Genomic DNA, 17241 nt, shown 5'->3' on the forward strand with positions numbered 1-17241 from the left:
TGTTGATGGTTGCGGCTCCATAGTAATCGCTGATTTTACAGCGAGTGGATCCTCCGAGAGCCCATCAAGAATTATAAAACTCAGTTTCTAGGTGGTCAACATACATTAAGTTCTCCCAATCGTAGTATGACAAAAATGTTGCTGAACAATTTGAACCGGATAAAAATAGCAGACGAAAGTGTTTTTACAAAATAAAAATAGTTCGGTAGCCAATAGAAATACCATGTTTATTTGCATATCGACCCTGAAAATACAGCATGATATGCAAATTAGTTTTAGTCAAAATAAGTGACTGCCTAAAAGTACCATTACTGTTAAAATTTCATTTCACTTGGCAAATATATTCATATATCCCAAGAGAAAAATATCGTACTTCTAAATATAGTTTAATTCTGTTATGTTTCGAAAAACGGCACTCCTGAAGGAACTACTCTCAGACCTCATTTGCATATGGGGTGTGGAAATACCGATTTAGATTTCAAGGATGAATCAAAATAAATTGCAGTATATATGTAATAATACTCGTAACCTAACATCAGTAACTTAACGTGTTCAATATTGTTATATTATTGTCTACAAGTGTATGTGTTGGCAAGTAAACAATGCTACTTGGATAGTTAGTTAAATTTTATCACAATTCAAAAATAACTCAAATTGATTACTATGTTTTGTGTTTGTATCAATTAAATTATTGGCAATTCTGAATTTAATTCAAAACTATAAGTCGTGGTAAAGTGGTGGCCCAAAAGACAATATTCCAAGCAATAAAATAAATCTCTCAAGTACACTGTACAACAATTATTTTTTATTAGATGTCGTTGATAAGTTATTACTGATACTATACACATATTTCGTCATTATCATTCGTGTGCTGATTCATTTTCTATTGTGTTCTGACCATTTTTTTTTGCTGTTATATAAATCAAACCACCAAAATCTGACACATTGTTTCCATCAGGATTAGGTGCTGGAATAACACTGCTCTCTATATCTATAAATCCGGCGTCTGTCATTGCACTTTTTATAAATACTTCATCAATCGATAAAGTCCAATACTTATTGGCGCCAACAGCGTAGAATGATTGATTCAATACCCCACATAAGAATAACACACCTCCAGGTTTTAGAAGACAGGCCACATTTCTCATAGCATTACTGTATGAAGCCTTATCTGGACAGGCAGCCTCCAAACACAGTGCAGTCACAATAGCATCAAATGGATCATATTGATTCGGAGCTAATGGATTATCGACATGCACATCACAATGGACTATTTCTTTGATAGAGCATCGTAGATTTTCACTACGCTCTTGCCACTTGTCTCTGAAATTATAATAAATACATTTTCAATGCCAATTTTTTGTTGGAAGTGATTCAAAATGATTAGTTATAAATATTGCCATTTAACAACTTAAGACCCTATCAAACGATTTTGAATTAATTTCTTATATTTTAGTTCAGTACAAAAATTACCCATTTCCTTCCAATGTGCATATATACTTGATTCTGTGACTCCAGTCAAATGCATGCTTGTCGTTTTCAATCCAACATTTCACAGATTGACGACTCTGCTCCGAATATTCAGAAAAAATGATTTCTGGAAATCTTGTACAAGCAGCTGCCACATACATGATGATAGGACCACCTCCAATTTCAAGTAACCGTGGACCAGTGAAAACGCCTGTAGAATACAATGTTGTAGACAGTTAGGTATATTGAGGTGACTGCAATAGTTATATTGAGGTGACTGCAATAGTTACATTGAGAGGACTGCAATAGTTATAATGAGAGGACTGCAATAGTTATATTGAGAGGACTGCAATAGTCATATTGAGAGGGCTTCAATAGTTATATTGAGGTGACTGCAATAGTTATATTGAGAGGACTGCAATAGTCATATTGAGGTGACTGCAATAGTTATATTGAGGTGACTGCAATAGTTATATTGAGAGGACTGCAATAGTTATATTGAGGTGACTGCAGTAGTTATAATGAGAGCACTGCAGTAGTTATAATGAGAGGACTGCAATAGTTATATTGAGGTGACTGCAATAGTTATATTGAGAGGATTGCAATAGTTATATTGAGGTGACTGCAATAGTTATATTGAGAGGACTGCAGTAGTTATATTGAGGTGACTGCAATAGTTATATTTAGGTGACTGCAATAGTTATATTGAGGTGACTGCAAAAGTTATATTGTGAGGACTGCAATAGTTATATTGAGGTGACTGCAATAGCTATATTGAGAAGACTGCAATAGTTATATTGAGTTGACTGCAATAGTTATATTGAGGTGACTACAATAGTTATATTAAGGTGACTGCAATAGTTACATTGAGAGGACTGCAATAGTTATATCGAGAGGACTGCAATAGTTTTATTGAGAGGACTGCACTAGTTATATTGAGAGGACTGCAATAGTTAAATTGAGAGGACTGCAATAGTTATATTGAGGTGACTGCAATAGTTATATTGAGGTGACTGCAATAGTTATATTGAGGTGACTGCAAAAGTTATATTGAGAGGACTGCAATAGTTATATTGAGGTGACTGCAGTAGTTATAATGAGAGGACTGCAATAGTTATATTGAGAGGACTGCAATAGTTATATTGAGAGGACTGCAATAGTTATATTGAGGTGACTGCAATAGTTATATTGAGAGGACTGCAGTAGTTATATTGAGGTGACTGCAGTAGTTATATTGAGGTGACTGCAATAGTTATATTGAGGTGACTGCAATAGTTATATTGAGGTGATTGCAATAGTTATATTGAGAGGACTGCAAAAGTTATATTGAGAGCACTGCAATAGTTATATTGAGAGGACTGCAATAGTTATAATGAGGTGACTGCAATGGTTATAATGAGGTGACTGCAATAGTTATATTGAGGTGACTGCAATAGTTATATTGAGGTGACTGCAATAGTTATATTGAGGTGACTGCAATAGTTATATTGAGGTGACTGCAAAAGTTATATTGTGAGGACTGCAATAGTTATATTGAGGTGACTGCAATAGTTATATTGAGGTGACTGCAATAGTTATATTGAGGTGACTGCAATAGTTATATTGAGAGGACTGCAATAGTTATATTGAGGTGACTGCAATAGTCATATTGAGAGGGCTGCAATAGTTATATTGAGAGGACTGCAATAGTTATATTGAGAGGACTGCAATAGTTATATTGAAAGGACTGCAATAGTTATATTGAGAGGACTGCAATAGTTATATTGAGATGATTGCAATAGTTATATTGAGGTGACTGCAATAGTTATATTGGCGGGGCTGCAATAATTATATTGAGGTGACTGTAATAGTTATATTGAGGTGACTGCAATAGTTAAATTTAGGCGACTACAATAGATTATATTGAGGTGCCTACAATAGTTATATTGAGGTGCCTACAATAGTCATATTGAGGTGCCTACAATAGTTATATTGAGGTGACTGCAATAGTTATATTGAGAAGACTGCAATAGTTATATTGAGTTGACTGCAATAGTTATATTGAGGTGACTGCAATAGTTATATTGAGGTGACTGCAATAGTTACATTGAGAGGACTGCAATAGTTATATTGAGAGGACTGCAATAGTTATATTGAGAGGACTGCACTAGTTATATTGAGGACTGCAATAGTTAAATTGAGAGGACTGCAATAGTTATATTGAGGTGACTGCAGTAGTTATAATGAGAGGACTGCAATAGTTATATTGAGAGGACTGCAATAGTTATATTGAGAGGACTGCAATAGTCATATTGAGAGGGCTTCAATAGTTATATTGAGGTGACTGCAATAGTTATATTGAGAGGACTGCAATAGTCATATTGAGGTGACTGCAATAGTTATATTGAGGTGACTGCAATAGTTATATTGAGAGGACTACAATAGTTATATTGAGGTGACTGCAATAGTCATATTGAGAGGGGTGCAATAGTTATATTGAGAGGACTGCAATAGTTATATTGAGAGGACTGCAATAGTTACATTGAAAGGACTGCAATAGTTATATTGAGAGGACTGCAATAGTTATATTGAGATGATTGCAATAGTTATATTGAGGTGACTGCAATAGTTATAATGGCGGGGCTGCAATAATTATATTGAGGTGACTGTAATAGTTATATTGAGGTGACTGCAATAGTTAAATTGAGGCGACTACAATAGATTATATTGAGGTGCCTACAATAGTTATATTGAGGTGCCTACAATAGTTATATTGAGGTGCCTACAATAGTTATATTGAGGTGACTGCAATAGTTATATTGAGAAGACTGCAATAGTTATATTGAGTTGACTGCAATAGTTATATTGAGGTGACTGCAATAGTTATATTGAGGTGACTGCAATAGTTACATTGAGAGGACTGCAATAGTTATATTGAGAGGACTGCAATAGTTATATTGAGAGGACTGCACTAGTTATATTGAGAGCACTGCAATAGTTATATTGAGAGGACTGCAATAGTTATAATGAGGTGACTGCAATAGTTATAATGAGGTGACTGCAATAGTTCTATTGAGGTGACTGCAATAGTTATATTGAGAGGACTGCAATAGTCATATTGAGAGGGCTTCAATAGTTATATTGAGGTGACTGCAATAGTCATATTGAGGTGACTGCAATAGTTATATTGAGGTGACTGCAATAGTTATATTGAGAGGACTGCAATAGTTATATTGAGGTGACTGCAGTAGTTATAATGAGAGGACTGCAGTAGTTATAATGAGAGGACTGCAATAGTTATATTGAGGTGACTGCAATAGTTATATTGAGAGGATTGCAATAGTTATATTGAGGTGACTGCAATAGTTATATTGAGGTGACTGCAATAGTTATATTGAGAGGACTGCAATAGTTATATTGAGGTGACTGCAATAGTTATATTGAGGTGACTGCAATAGTTATATTGAGGTGACTGCTATAGTTATATTGAGGTGACTGCAATAGTTATATTGAGGTGACTACAATAGTTATATTGAGGTGACTGCAATATTTATATTGAGGTGACTGCAATAGGTATATTGAGGTGACTGCAATAGTTAGATTGAGCGGACTGCAATAGTTATATTGAGCGGACTGCAATAGTTATATTGAGGGGACTGCAATAGTTATATTGAGAGGACTGCAATAGTTATATTGAGCGGACTGCAATAGTTATATTGAGAGGACTGCAATAGTTATATTGAGGTGACTGCAATAGTTATACTGAGGTGACTGCAATAGTTATATTGAGGTGCCTACAATAGTTATATTGAGGTGCCTACAATAGTCATATTGAGGTGCCTACAATAGTTATATTGAGGTGACTGCAATAGTTATATTGAGGTGACTGCAATAGTTATATTGAGAGGACTGCAGTAGTTATATTGAGGTGACTGCAATAGTTATATTGAGAGGACTGCAATAGTTATATTGAGAGGACTGCAATAGTCATATTGAGAGGGCTTCAATAGTTATATTGAGGTGACTGCAATAGTTATATTGAGAGGACTGCAATAGTCATATTGAGGTGACTGCAATAGTTATATTGAGGTGACTGCAATAGTTATATTGAGAGGACTGCAATAGTTATATTGAGGTGACTGCAATAGTCATATTGAGAGGGCTGCAATAGTTATATTGAGAGGACTGCAATAGTTATATTGAGAGGACTGCAATAGTTACATTGAAAGGACTGCAATAGTTATATTGAGAGGACTGCAATAGTTATATTGAGATGATTGCAATAGTTATATTGAGGTGACTGCAATAGTTATAATGGCGGGGCTGCAATAATTATATTGAGGTGACTGTAATAGTTATATTGAGGTGACTGCAATAGTTAAATTGAGGCGACTACAATAGATTATATTGAGGTGCCTACAATAGTTATATTGAGGTGCCTACAATAGTTATATTGAGGTGCCTACAATAGTTATATTGAGGTGACTGCAATAGTTATATTGAGAAGACTGCAATAGTTATATTGAGTTGACTGCAATAGTTATATTGAGGTGACTGCAATAGTTATATTGAGGTGACTGCAATAGTTACATTGAGAGGACTGCAATAGTTATATTGAGAGGACTGCAATAGTTATATTGAGAGGACTGCACTAGTTATATTGAGAGCACTGCAATAGTTATATTGAGAGGACTGCAATAGTTATAATGAGGTGACTGCAATAGTTATAATGAGGTGACTGCAATAGTTCTATTGAGGTGACTGCAATAGTTATATTGAGAGGACTGCAATAGTCATATTGAGAGGGCTTCAATAGTTATATTGAGGTGACTGCAATAGTCATATTGAGGTGACTGCAATAGTTATATTGAGGTGACTGCAATAGTTATATTGAGAGGACTGCAATAGTTATATTGAGGTGACTGCAGTAGTTATAATGAGAGGACTGCAGTAGTTATAATGAGAGGACTGCAATAGTTATATTGAGGTGACTGCAATAGTTATATTGAGAGGATTGCAATAGTTATATTGAGGTGACTGCAATAGTTATATTGAGGTGACTGCAATAGTTATATTGAGAGGACCGCAATAGTTATATTGAGGTGACTGCAATAGTTATATTGAGGTGACTGCAATAGTTATATTGAGGTGACTGCTATAGTTATATTGAGGTGACTGCAATAGTTATATTGAGGTGACTACAATAGTTATATTGAGGTGACTGCAATATTTATATTGAGGTGACTGCAATAGGTATATTGAGGTGACTGCAATAGTTAGATTGAGCGGACTGCAATAGTTATATTGAGCGGACTGCAATAGTTATATTGAGGGGACTGCAATAGTTATATTGAGAGGACTGCAATAGTTATATTGAGCGGACTGCAATAGTTATATTGAGAGGACTGCAATAGTTATATTGAGGTGACTGCAATAGTTATACTGAGGTGACTGCAATAGTTATATTGAGGTGCCTACAATAGTTATATTGAGGTGCCTACAATAGTCATATTGAGGTGCCTACAATAGTTATATTGAGGTGACTGCAATAGTTATATTGAGGTGACTGCAATAGTTATATTGAGAGGACTGCAGTAGTTATATTGAGGTGACTGCAATAGTTATATTTAGGTGACTGCAATAGTTATATTGAGGTGACTGCAAAAGTTATATTGTGAGGACTGCAATAGTTATATTGAGGTGACTGCAATAGCTATATTGAGAAGACTGCAATAGTTATATTGAGAGGACTGCAATAGTTATATTGAGAGGACTGCAATAGTTATATTGAAAGGACTGCAATAGTTATATTGAGAGGACTGCAATAGTCATATTGAGAGGGCTTCAATAGTTATATTGAGGTGACTGCAATAGTTATATTGAGAGGACTGCAATAGTCATATTGAGGTGACTGCAATAGTTATATTGAGGTGACTGCAACAGTTATATTGAGAGGACTGCAATAGTTATATTGAGGTGACTGCAATAGTCATATTGAGAGGGGTGCAATAGTTATATTGAGAGGACTGCAATAGTTATATTGAGAGGACTGCAATAGTTACATTGAAAGGACTGCAATAGTTATATTGAGAGGACTGCAATAGTTATATTGAGATGATTGCAATAGTTATATTGAGGTGACTGCAATAGTTATAATGGCGGGGCTGCAATAATTATATTGAGGTGACTGTAATAGTTATATTGAGGTGACTGCAATAGTTAAATTGAGGCGACTACAATAGATTATATTGAGGTGCCTACAATAGTTATATTGAGGTGCCTAAAATAGTTATATTGAGGTGCCTACAATAGTTATATTGAGGTGACTGCAATAGTTATATTGAGAAGACTGCAATAGTTATATTGAGTTGACTGCAATAGTTATATTGAGGTGACTGCAATAGTTATATTGAGGTGACTGCAATAGTTACATTGAGAGGACTGCAATAGTTATATTGAGAGGACTGCAATAGTTATATTGAGAGGACTGCACTAGTTATATTGAGAGCACTGCAATAGTTATATTGAGAGGACTGCAATAGTTATAATGAGGTGACTGCAATAGTTATAATGAGGTGACTGCAATAGTTATATTGAGGTGACTGCAATAGTTATATTGAGGTGACTGCAATAGTTATATTGAGGTGACTGCAATAGTTATATTGAGGTGACTGCAAAAGTTATATTGTGAGGACTGCAATAGTTATATTGAGATGACTGCAATAGTTATATTGAGGTGACTGCAATAGTTATATTGAGGTGACTGCAATAGTTATATTGAGAGGACTGCAATAGTTATATTGAGGTGACTGCAATAGTCATATTGAGAGGGCTGCAATAGTTATATTGAGAGGACTGCAATAGTTATATTGAGAGGACTGCAATAGTTATATTGAAAGGACTGCAATAGTTATATTGAGAGGACTGCAATAGTTATATTGAGATGATTGCAATAGTTATATTGAGGTGACTGCAATAGTTATATTGGCGGGGCTGCAATAATTATATTGAGGTGACTGTAATAGTTATATTGAGGTGACTGCAATAGTTAAATTTAGGCGACTACAATAGATTATATTGAGGTGCCTACAATAGTTATATTGAGGTGCCTACAATAGTCATATTGAGGTGCCTACAATAGTTATATTGAGGTGACTGCAATAGTTATATTGAGAAGACTGCAATAGTTATATTGAGTTGACTGCAATAGTTATATTGAGGTGACTGCAATAGTTATATTGAGGTGACTGCAATAGTTACATTGAGAGGACTGCAATAGTTATATTGAGAGGACTGCAATAGTTATATTGAGAGGACTGCACTAGTTATATTGAGGACTGCAATAGTTAAATTGAGAGGACTGCAATAGTTATATTGAGGTGACTGCAGTAGTTATAATGAGAGGACTGCAATAGTTATATTGAGAGGACTGCAATAGTTATATTGAGAGGACTGCAATAGTCATATTGAGAGGGCTTCAATAGTTATATTGAGGTGACTGCAATAGTTATATTGAGAGGACTGCAATAGTCATATTGAGGTGACTGCAATAGTTATATTGAGGTGACTGCAATAGTTATATTGAGAGGACTGCAATAGTTATATTGAGGTGACTGCAATAGTCATATTGAGAGGGGTGCAATAGTTATATTGAGAGGACTGCAATAGTTATATTGAGAGGACTGCAATAGTTACATTGAAAGGACTGCAATAGTTATATTGAGAGGACTGCAATAGTTATATTGAGATGATTGCAATAGTTATATTGAGGTGACTGCAATAGTTATAATGGCGGGGCTGCAATAATTATATTGAGGTGACTGTAATAGTTATATTGAGGTGACTGCAATAGTTAAATTGAGGCGACTACAATAGATTATATTGAGGTGCCTACAATAGTTATATTGAGGTGCCTACAATAGTTATATTGAGGTGACTGCAATAGTTATATTGAGAAGACTGCAATAGTTATATTGAGTTGACTGCAATAGTTATATTGAGGTGACTGCAATAGTTATATTGAGGTGACTGCAATAGTTACATTGAGAGGACTGCAATAGTTATATTGAGAGGACTGCAATAGTTATATTGAGAGGACTGCACTAGTTATATTGAGAGGACTGCAATAGTTAAATTGAGAGGACTGCAATAGTTATATTGAGGTGACTGCAATAGTTATATTGAGGTGACTGCAATAGTTATATTGAGGTGACTGCAAAAGTTATATTGAGAGGACTGCAATAGTTATATTGAGGTAACTGTAGTAGTTATAATGAGAGGACTGCACTAGTTATATTGAGAGGACTGCAATAGTTATATTGAGAGGACTGGACTAGTTATATTGAGGTGACTGCAATCGTTATATTGAGAGGACTGCAGTAGTTATATTGAGGTGACTGCAGTAGTTATATTGAGGTGACTGCTATAGTTATATTGAGGTGACTGCAATAGTTATATTGAGGTGATTGCAATAGTTATATTGAGAGGACTGCAATAGTTATATTGAGATGATTGCAATAGTTATATTGAGGTGACTGCAATAGTTATATTGGCGGGGCTGCAATAATTATATTGAGGTGACTGTAATAGTTATATTGAGGTGACTGCAATAGTTAAATTGAGGCGACTACAATAGATTATATTGAGGTGCCTACAATAGTTATATTGAGGTGCCTACAATAGTTATATTGAGGTGCCTACAATAGTTATATTGAGGTGACTGCAATAGTTATATTGAGAAGACTGCAATAGTTATATTGAGTTGACTGCAATAGTTATATTGAGGTGACTGCAATAGTTATATTGAGGTGACTGCAATAGTTACATTGAGAGGATTGCAATAGTTATATTGAGGTGGCTGCAATAGTTATATTGAGAGGAGTGCAATAATTATATGGAGGTGACTGCAATAGTTATATTGAGGTGACTGCAAGAGTTATATTGAGGTGACTGCAAAAGTTATATTGAGAGGACTGCAATAGTTATATTGAGGTGACTGCAGTAGTTATAATGAGAGGACTGCAATAGTTATATTGAGGTGACTGCAATTGTTATATTGAGAGGACTGCAATAGTTATATTGAGGTGACTGCAATAGTTATATTGAGAGGACTGCAGTAGTTATATTGAGGTGACTGCAGTAGTTATATTGAGGTGACTGCAATAGTTATATTGAGGTGACTGCAATAGTTATATTGAGGTGACTGCAATAGTTATATTGAGAGGACTGCAATAGTTATATTGAGAGGACTGCAATAAATATATTGAGAGGACTGCAATAGTTATAATGAGGTGACTGCAATAGTTATAATGAGGTGATTGCAATAGTTATATTGAGGTGACTGCAATAGTGATATTGAGGTGACTGCAATAGTTATATTGAGGTGACTTCAATAGTTATATTTAGGAGACTGCAATAGTTATATTGAGGTGACTGCAATAGTTATATTGTGAGGACTGCAATAGTTATATTGAGGTGACTGCAATAGTTATATTGAGAAGACTGCAATAGTTATATTGAGTTGACTGCAATAGTTATATTGAGGTGACTGCAATAGTTATATTAAGGTGACTGCAATAGTTACATTGAGAGGACTGCAATAGTTATATTGAGAGGACTGCAATAGTTTTATTGAGAGGACTGCACTAGTTATATTGAGAGGACTGCAATAGTTAAATTGAGAGGACTGCAATAGTTATATTGAGGTGACTGCAAAAGTTATATTGAGGTGACTGCAATAGTTATATTGAGGTGACTGCAAAAGTTATATTGAGAGGACTGCAATAGTTATATTGAGGTGACTGCAGTAGTTATAATGAGAGGACTGCAATAGTTATATTGAGAGGACTGCAATAGTTATATTGAGGTGACTGCAATAGTTATATTGAGGTGACTGCAATAGTTATATTGAGAGGACTGCAGTAGTTATATTGAGGTGACTGCAGTAGTTATATTGAGGTGACTGCAATAGTTATATTGAGGTGACTGCAATAGTTATATTGAGGTGATTGCAATAGTTATATTGAGAGGACTGCAAAAGTTATATTGAGAGGACTGCAATAGTTATATTGAGAGGACTGCAATAGTTATAATGAGGTGACTGCAATAGTTATAATGAGGTGACTGCAATAGTTATAATGAGGTGACTGCAATAGTTATATTGAGGTGACTGCAATAGTTATATTGAGGTGACTGCAATAGTTATATTTAGGTGACTGCAATAGTTATATTGAGGTGACTGCAAAAGTTATTTTGTGAGGACTGCAATAGTTATATTGAGGTGACTGCAATAGTTATATTGAGGTGACTGCAATAGTTATATTGAGGTGACTGCAATAGTTATATTGAGAGGACTGCAATAGTTATATTGAGGTGACTGCAATAGTCATATTGAGAGGGCTGCAATAGTTATATTGAGAGGACTGCAATAGTTATATTGAGAGGACTGCAATAGTTATATTGAAAGGACTGCAATAGTTATATTGAGAGGACTGCAATAGTTATATTGAGATGATTGCAATAGTTATATTGAGGTGACTGCAATAGTTATATTGGCGGGGCTGCAATAATTATATTAAGGTGACTGTAATAGTTATATTGAGGTGACTGCAATAGTTAAATTTAGGCGACTACAATAGATTATATTGAGGTGCCTACAATAGTTATATTGAGGTGCCTACAATAGTTATATTGAGGTGCCTACAATAGTTATATTGAGGTGACTGCAATAGTTATATTGAGAAGACTGCAATAGTTATATTGAGTTGACTGCAATAGTTATATTGAGGTGACTGCAATAGTTATATTGAGGTGACTGCAATAGTTACATTGAGAGGACTGCAATAGTTATATTGAGAGGACTGCAATAGTTATATTGAGAGGACTGCACTAGTTATATTGAGGACTGCAATAGTTAAATTGAGAGGACTGCAATAGTTATATTGAGGTGACTGCAGTAGTTATAATGAGAGGACTGCAATAGTTATATTGAGAGGACTGCAATAGTCATATTGAGAGGGCTTCAATAGTTATATTGAGGTGACTGCAATAGTTATATTGAGAGGACTGCAATAGTCATATTGAGGTGACTGCAATAGTTATATTGAGGTGACTGCAATAGTTATATTGAGAGGACTGCAATAGTTATATTGAGGTGACTGCAATAGTCATATTGAGAGGGGTGCAATAGTTATATTGAGAGGACTGCAATAGTTATATTGAGAGGACTGCAATAGTTATATTGAAAGGACTGCAATAGTTATATTGAGAGGACTGCAATAGTTATATTGAGATGATTGCAATAGTTATATTGAGGTGACTGCAATAGTTATAATGGCGGGGCTGCAATAATTATATTGAGGTGACTGTAATAGTTATATTGAGGTGACTGCAATAGTTAAATTGAGGCGACTACAATAGATTATATTGAGGTGCCTACAATAGTTATATTGAGGTGCCTACAATAGTTATATTGAGGTGCCTACAATAGTTATATTGAGGTGACTGCAATAGTTATATTGAGAAGACTGCAATAGTTATATTGAGTTGACTGCAATAGTTATATTGAGGTGACTGCAATAGTTATATTGAGGTGACTGCAATAGTTACATTGAGAGGACTGCAATAGTTATATTGAGAGGACTGCAATAGTTATATTGAGAGGACTGCACTAGTTATATTGAGAGGACTGCAATAGTTAAATTGAGAGAACTGCAATAGTTATATTGAGGTGACTGCAATAGTTATATTGAGGTGACTGCAATAGTTATATTGAGGTGACTGCAAAAGTTATATTGAGAGGACTGCAATAGTTATATTGAGGTGACTGCAGTAGTTATAATGAGAGGACTGCAATAGTTATATTGAGAGGACTGCAATAGTTATATTGAGAGGACTGCAATAGTTATATTGAGGTGACTGCAATAGTTATATTGAGAGGACTGCAGTAGTTATATTGAGGTGACTGCAGTAGTTATATTGAGGTGACTGCTATAGTTATATTGAGGTGACTGCAATAGTTATATTGAGGTGACTGCAATAGTTATATTGAGGTGACTGCAATAGTTATATTGAGGTGACTGCAATAGTTATATTGAGGTGACTGCAATAGTTATATTGAGAGGACTGCAATAGTTATATTGAGGTGACTGCAATAGTTATATTGAGAGGACTGTAATAGTTATATTGAGAGGACTGCAATAGTTATAATGAGGTGACTGCAATAGTTATAATGAGGTGACTGCAATAGTTATATTGAGGTGACTGCAATAGTTATATTGAGGTGACTGCAATAGTTATATTGAGGTGACTGCAATAGTTATATTGAGGTGACTGCAATAGTTATATTGAGAGGACTGCAATAGTTATAATGAGGTGACTGCAATAGTTATATTGAGGTGACTGCAATAGTTATATTGAGGTGACTGCAATAGTTATATTTAGGTGACTGCAATAGTTATTTTGAGGTGACTGCAAAAGTTATATTGTGAGGACTGCAATAGTTATATTGAGGTGACTGCAATAGTTATATTGAGGTGACTGCAATAGTTATATTGAGGTGACTGCAATAGTTATATTGAGAGGACTGCAATAGTTATATTGAGGTGACTGCAATAGTCATATTGAGAGGGCTGCAATAGTTATATTGAGAGGACTGCCATAGTTATATTGAGAGGACTGCAATAGTTATATTGAAAGGACTGCAATAGTTATATTGAGAGGACTGCAATAGTTATATTGAGATGATTGCAATAGTTATATTGAGGTGACTGCAATAGTTATATTGGCGGGGCTGCAATAATTATATTAAGGTGACTGTAATAGTTATATTGAGGTGACTGCAATAGTTAAATTTAGGCGACTACAATAGATTATATTGAGGTGCCTACAATAGTTATATTGAGGTGCCTACAATAGTTATATTGAGGTGCCTACAATAGTTATATTGAGGTGACTGCAATAGTTATATTGAGAAGACTGCAATAGTTATATTGAGTTGACTGCAATAGTTATATTGAGGTGACTGCAATAGTTATATTGAGGTGACTGCAATAGTTACATTGAGAGGACTGCAATAGTTATATTGAGAGGACTGCAATAGTTATATTGAGAGGACTGCACTAGTTATATTGAGGAATGCAATAGTTAAATTGAGAGGACTGCAATAGTTATATTGAGGTGACTGCAGTAGTTATAATGAGAGGACTGCAATAGTTATATTGAGAGGACTGCAATAGTCATATTGAGAGGGCTTCAATAGTTATATTGAGGTGACTGCAATAGTTATATTGAGAGGACTGCAATAGTCATATTGAGGTGACTGCAATAGTTATATTGAGGTGACTGCAATAGTTATATTGAGAGGACTGCAATAGTTATATTGAGGTGACTGCAATAGTCATATTGAGAGGGGTGCAATAGTTATATTGAGAGGACTGCAATAGTTATATTGAGAGGACTGCAATAGTTATATTGAAAGGACTGCAATAGTTATATTGAGAGGACTGCAATAGTTATATTGAGATGATTGCAATAGTTATATTGAGGTGACTGCAATAGTTATAATGGCGGGCTGCAATAATTATATTGAGGTGACTGTAATAGTTATATTGAGGTGACTGCAATAGTTATATTTAGGTGACTGCAATAGTTATATTGAGGTGACTGCAAAAGTTATATTGTGAGGACTGCAATAGTTATATTGAGGTGACTGCAATAGTTATATTGAGAAGACTGCAATAGTTATATTGAGTTGACTGCAATAGTTATATTGAGGTGACTGCAATAGTTATATTGAGGTGACTGCAATAGTTACATTGAGAGGACTGCAATAGTTATATTGAGAGGACTGCAATAGTTATATTGAGAGGACTGCACTTGTTATATTGAGAGGACTGCAATAGTTAAATTGAGAGGACTGCAATAGTTATATTGAGGTGACTGCAATAGTTATATTGAGGTGACTGCAATAGTTATATTGAGGTGACTGCAAAAGTTATATTGAGAGGACTGCAATAGTTATATTGAGGTGACTGCAGTAGTTATAATGAGAGGACTGCAATAGTTACATTGAGAGGACTGCAATAGTTATATTGAGAGGACTGCAATAGTTATATTGAGGTGACTGCAATAGATATATTGAGAGGACTGCAGTAGTTATATTGAGGTGACTGCAGTAGTTATATTGAGGTGACTGCAATAGTTATATTGAGGTGACTGCAATAGTTATATTGAGGTGACTGCAATAGTTATATTGAGGTGATTGCAATAGTTAAATTGAGAGGACTGCAGTAGTTATATTGAGGTGACTACAGTAGTCATATTGAGGTGACTGCAAGAGTTATATTGAGGTGACTGCAATAGTTATATTGAGGTGATTGCAATAGTTATATTGAGGTGACTGCAATAGTTATATTGAGGTGACTGCAAAGGTTATATTGAGAGGACTGCAATAGTTATATTGAGGTGACTGCAGTAGTTATAATGAGAGGACTGCAATAGTTATATTGAGAGGACTGCAATAGTTATATTGAGAGGACTGCAATAGTTATATTGAGGTGACTGCAGTAGTTATAATGAGAGGACAGCAATAGTTATATTGAGAGGACTGCAAAAGTTATTTTGAGAGCACTGCAATAGTTATATTGAGAGGACTGCAATACTTATAATGAGGTGACTGCAATAGTTATAATGAGGTGACTGCAATAGTAATATTGAGGTGACTGCAATAGTTATATTGAGGTGACTGCAATAGTTATATTGAGGTGACTGCAATAGTTATATTGAGGTGACTACAATAGTTATATTGTGAGGACTGCAATAGTTATATTGAGGTGACTGCAATAGTTATATTGAGGTGACTGCAATAGTTATATTGAGGTGACTGCAATAGTTATATTGAGAGAACTGCAATAGTTATATTGAGGTGACTGCAATAGTCATATTGAGAGGGCTGCAATAGTTATATTGAGAGGGCTGCAATAGTTATATTGAGAGGACTGCAATAGTTATATTGAAAGGACTGCAATAGTTATATTGAAAGGACTGCAATAGTTATATTGAGAGGACTGCAATAGTTATATTGAGATGATTGCAATAGTTATATTGAGGTGACTGCACTAGTTATATTGGCGGGGCTGCAATAATTATATTGAGGTGACTGTAATAGTTATATTGAGGTGACTGTAATAGTTAAATTGAGGCGACTACAATAGATTATATTGAGGTGCCTACAATAGTTATATTGAGGTGCCTACAATAGTTATATTGTGGTGCCTACAATAGTTATATTGAGGTGACTGCAATAGTTATATTGAGAAGACTGCAATAGTTATATTGAGTTGACTGCAATAGTTATATTGAGGTGACTGCAATAGTTATATTGAGGTGACTGTAATAGTTACATTGAGAGGACTGCAATAGTTATATTGAGAGGACTGCAATAGTTATATTGAGAGGACTGCACTAGTTATATTGAGGACTGCAATAGTTAAATTGAGAGGACTGCAATAGTTATATTGAGGTGACTGCAATAGTTATATTGAGGTGACAGCAATAGTTATATTGAGGTGACTGCAAAAGTTATATTGAGAGGACTGCAATAGTTATATTGAGGTGACTGCAGTAGTTATAATGAGAGGACTGCAATAGTTACATTGAGAGGACTGCAATAGTTATATTGAGAGGACTGCAATAGTTATATTGAGAGGACTGCACTAGTTATATTGAGAGGACTGCAATAGTTAAATTGAGAGAACTGCAATAGTTATATTGAGGTGACTGCAATAGTTATAT

General features: G+C 34.9%; 1 protein-coding gene across 1 annotated transcript; it reads right to left on the reverse strand.

Annotated features, from left to right (window-relative positions):
- Positions 1 to 785: 785 nt before the first annotated feature.
- On the reverse strand, positions 786 to 1688 carry LOC102800966 (indolethylamine N-methyltransferase-like; the record flags this gene model as incomplete). The annotated part of the gene is made up of 2 exons (XM_006817230.3): positions 786 to 1323; positions 1474 to 1688. Coding segments are annotated over 2 exons (678 nt in total), but the record flags the coding sequence as incomplete, so codon positions are not given.
- Between the last annotated feature and the right edge of the window lie 15553 nt (positions 1689 to 17241).

The sequence above is a fragment of the Saccoglossus kowalevskii genome, chromosome 21 (assembly GCF_978046115.1).
Source record: "Saccoglossus kowalevskii chromosome 21, keSacKowa6.1, whole genome shotgun sequence".
In the NCBI taxonomy this organism is placed as follows: Eukaryota; Metazoa; Hemichordata; class Enteropneusta; family Harrimaniidae; genus Saccoglossus; species Saccoglossus kowalevskii.